Here is a 2,624-nt window from a genome sequence, read left to right on the forward strand (position 1 = left end):
TTGCAGACTCCCTAACTTCCCCTATTTTGCGAAATTGTGGAACTCCATTCATGGTGTATTTGTACCTTAATCTTGTGTTCCCTTTAGGTTGACATCCTCAAATTTCATTTTAACTTCCTACTTTTTGGCCTCAAGCCGCCCTTTTCGAGTTTCAGCATGAGCCTCCTTCTTTAGGTACGAGCTGCCCTTTTCAGGTTTTCAGCACGAACCCCTTCCATTTTTTTTTAAGCATAGTACTTTTTCACTGCATCTGCATTTATCGGATTAGGCAGATCTCCCCCATCCATGTCAGACAAAATCAAAGCTCCTCCTGAAAAAGCCTTTTTTACCACGTATGGCCCTTCCCAATTCGGCATCCACTTTCCCCGAAAATCAGTTTGATTAGAGAGTATTCTCTTAAGAACCAACTCTCCTTCTCAGAACTGCCTGGGATGAACTTTTTTCTCGAATGCTCGCATCATCCTTCGTTGGTACATCTGACCATGACAAAGAGCCGCAAGCCTTTTCTCCTCAATCAGATTCAACTGCTCGTACCGAGAACGGACCCACTCAGCATCTTTCAATTCTGTTTCCATCAACACCCTTAATGATGGGATTTCTACTTCAACAGGTAGAACTGCTTCTGTACCGTATACTAATGAGTACGGAGTTGCCCCGGTGGAGGTACACACAGAAGTTCGATATGCATGCAAGGCAAAAGGAAGTTTCTCATGCCAGTCTTTATAAACTTCAGTTGTCTTTTCGATAATCTTTTTGATATTTTTGTTGGCTGCCTCTACCGCTCCGTTCATCTTCGGACGGTAAGTTGTTGAGTTATGATGCTTGATATTGAATTTAGTGCAAACCTCATTCACCATCGCACCATTCAAATTGCTTGCATTATCAGTAATGATCCTTTTCGGTAGCCCATACCGACATATGATCTCCTTTTGGATGAATTTGCACACCACTTTTTATGTCACATTGGCATAGGAAGCTGCTTCTACCCATTTCGTGAAATAATCAATGGCCACCAATATGAATCGATGTCCATTAGAGGCTTTTGGCGTAATAAGTCCAATCACATCCATTCCCCACATTGAAAACGGCCAAGGTGCTGTGAAAACATGCAATGGGGCTGGTGGAGCATGGATTCTATCAGCGTATACTTGACATTTGTGGCATTTTCAAGCAAAGTTTATGCAGTCTGACTCCAATGTCAACCAATAATAACCAGCTCTCATACTTTGTCTAGCCAACATATGTCCATTAGCATGAGCTCCACAAGTTCCTTCGTGGACTTCTTTCATTATTTTGTTGGCTTCCGCAACATCCACACATCTCAAGAGTACTTGATCTCGACTCCTTTTGTAGAGCACTTCTCCGCTAAGAAAGAAACCCATTGCTAATCTTCTAAGAGTTCGCTTGTCATTATCCGTGACATTCTCAGGGTATGTCTGGTGCTTGATGTATTGCATGATATCATGATACCACGGCTTACCATCAACCTCTTCTTCAACATTCAAGCAGTGTGCGGAGACTTCACGGACTTCTAAATCAAAAGGGCGTACATCAGCCGCCTCTTTTATTTTGAACATCGCTGCGAGGGTGGCCAAGGCATCAACAATCTGATTCTCTTCTCAAGGCAAATGGTTGAAGCTGATTTCTTTGAACTATTTGCTTAATTCTGTAACCAGCTTTTTGTATGGAACTAGTTTAGAATCTCTAGTTTCCCATTCGCCTCTCATTTGACATATCACTAAAGCCGAATCTCCGTAAACATTTATCGCGTCAGCCTTCATCTCAATTGCTGCTTGTAATCCCATTACCAACGCCTCATACTCCGCCATATTGTTAGTACAATTGAAATTCAATCTCGCCATGGTTGGATAGTACTTTTCATTTGGAGAAATCAACACTGCCCCAATTCCATGCCCCAAAGCATTGGATGCTCCATCAAAATACACCTTCCATGGATTAAGTTCATTGGGACTACCCTCTTCTATATGCAAAACAACCATCAAATCTTCATTTGGAAAATCGAAACTTACAGATTCATAATCCTCATTAGCTCGATCTGCAAGGAAATCAGTGATGGCGCTCCCTTTGATTGATTTTTGGGACACATACACAATGTCATACTCAGACAATAGCACTTGCCATCGAGCTATTCTTTCGGACAGGCAGGGCTTTTCAAAAATATACTTGATGGGATCTAATTTCGCCACCAACCATGTTGTGTGATACAACATATACTGTCGGAGCCTCTAGGCGGTCCATGCTAACGCACAACACATCTTTTTGAGCGCAGAATATTTGGACTCATACTCCATGGCCCATTCTTTCTTCTTGGTTCCATCATGTTGTCCCAACACACATCCCATAGAATTCTTGTTCACAGTCAAATACAAAATAAGAGGTTTGCCGGCTATCGGTGGCACCAACACCGGTGGATTTGTGAGATATTCTTTGATTTTATCAAAGGCTATTTGACATTCTTCATTCCACTCTCCTGGGTCTCGTTTCTGAAGCAGCTTGAAGATTGGATCACATTTGCAGGTGAGTTGGGATATAAATCGAGCAATATAATTCAACCTTCCTAAAAATCCACTCACTTCTTTTTGCGTTTTGGGAGGTGGTAGCTC

The 2,624-nt window shown here is 42.1% G+C and overlaps 2 protein-coding genes across 2 annotated transcripts; both read right to left on the reverse strand.

Annotated features, from left to right (window-relative positions):
• LOC108660661 lies at window positions 1,167-1,577 on the reverse strand. The gene has a single exon (XM_018114916.1). It carries the CDS (start codon window positions 1,575-1,577, stop codon window positions 1,167-1,169), a length of 411 nt encoding a protein of 136 aa, XP_017970405.1.
• Window positions 1,653-2,231, reverse strand: LOC108660662. The gene has a single exon (XM_018114917.1). It carries the CDS (start codon window positions 2,229-2,231, stop codon window positions 1,653-1,655), a length of 579 nt encoding a protein of 192 aa, XP_017970406.1.

This window comes from Theobroma cacao, chromosome 2 (assembly GCF_000208745.1).
Source record: "Theobroma cacao cultivar B97-61/B2 chromosome 2, Criollo_cocoa_genome_V2, whole genome shotgun sequence".
In the NCBI taxonomy this organism is placed as follows: domain Eukaryota; kingdom Viridiplantae; phylum Streptophyta; class Magnoliopsida; order Malvales; family Malvaceae; genus Theobroma; species Theobroma cacao.

Coding starts and splice junctions, on each gene's coding strand:
- LOC108660661 (XM_018114916.1), bottom strand. CDS start 1,577: ATGTTCAAAATAAAAGAGGCGGCTGATGTACGCCCTTTTGATTTAGAA.
- LOC108660662 (XM_018114917.1), bottom strand. CDS start 2,231: ATGTTGTATCACACAACATGGTTGGTGGCGAAATTAGATCCCATCAAG.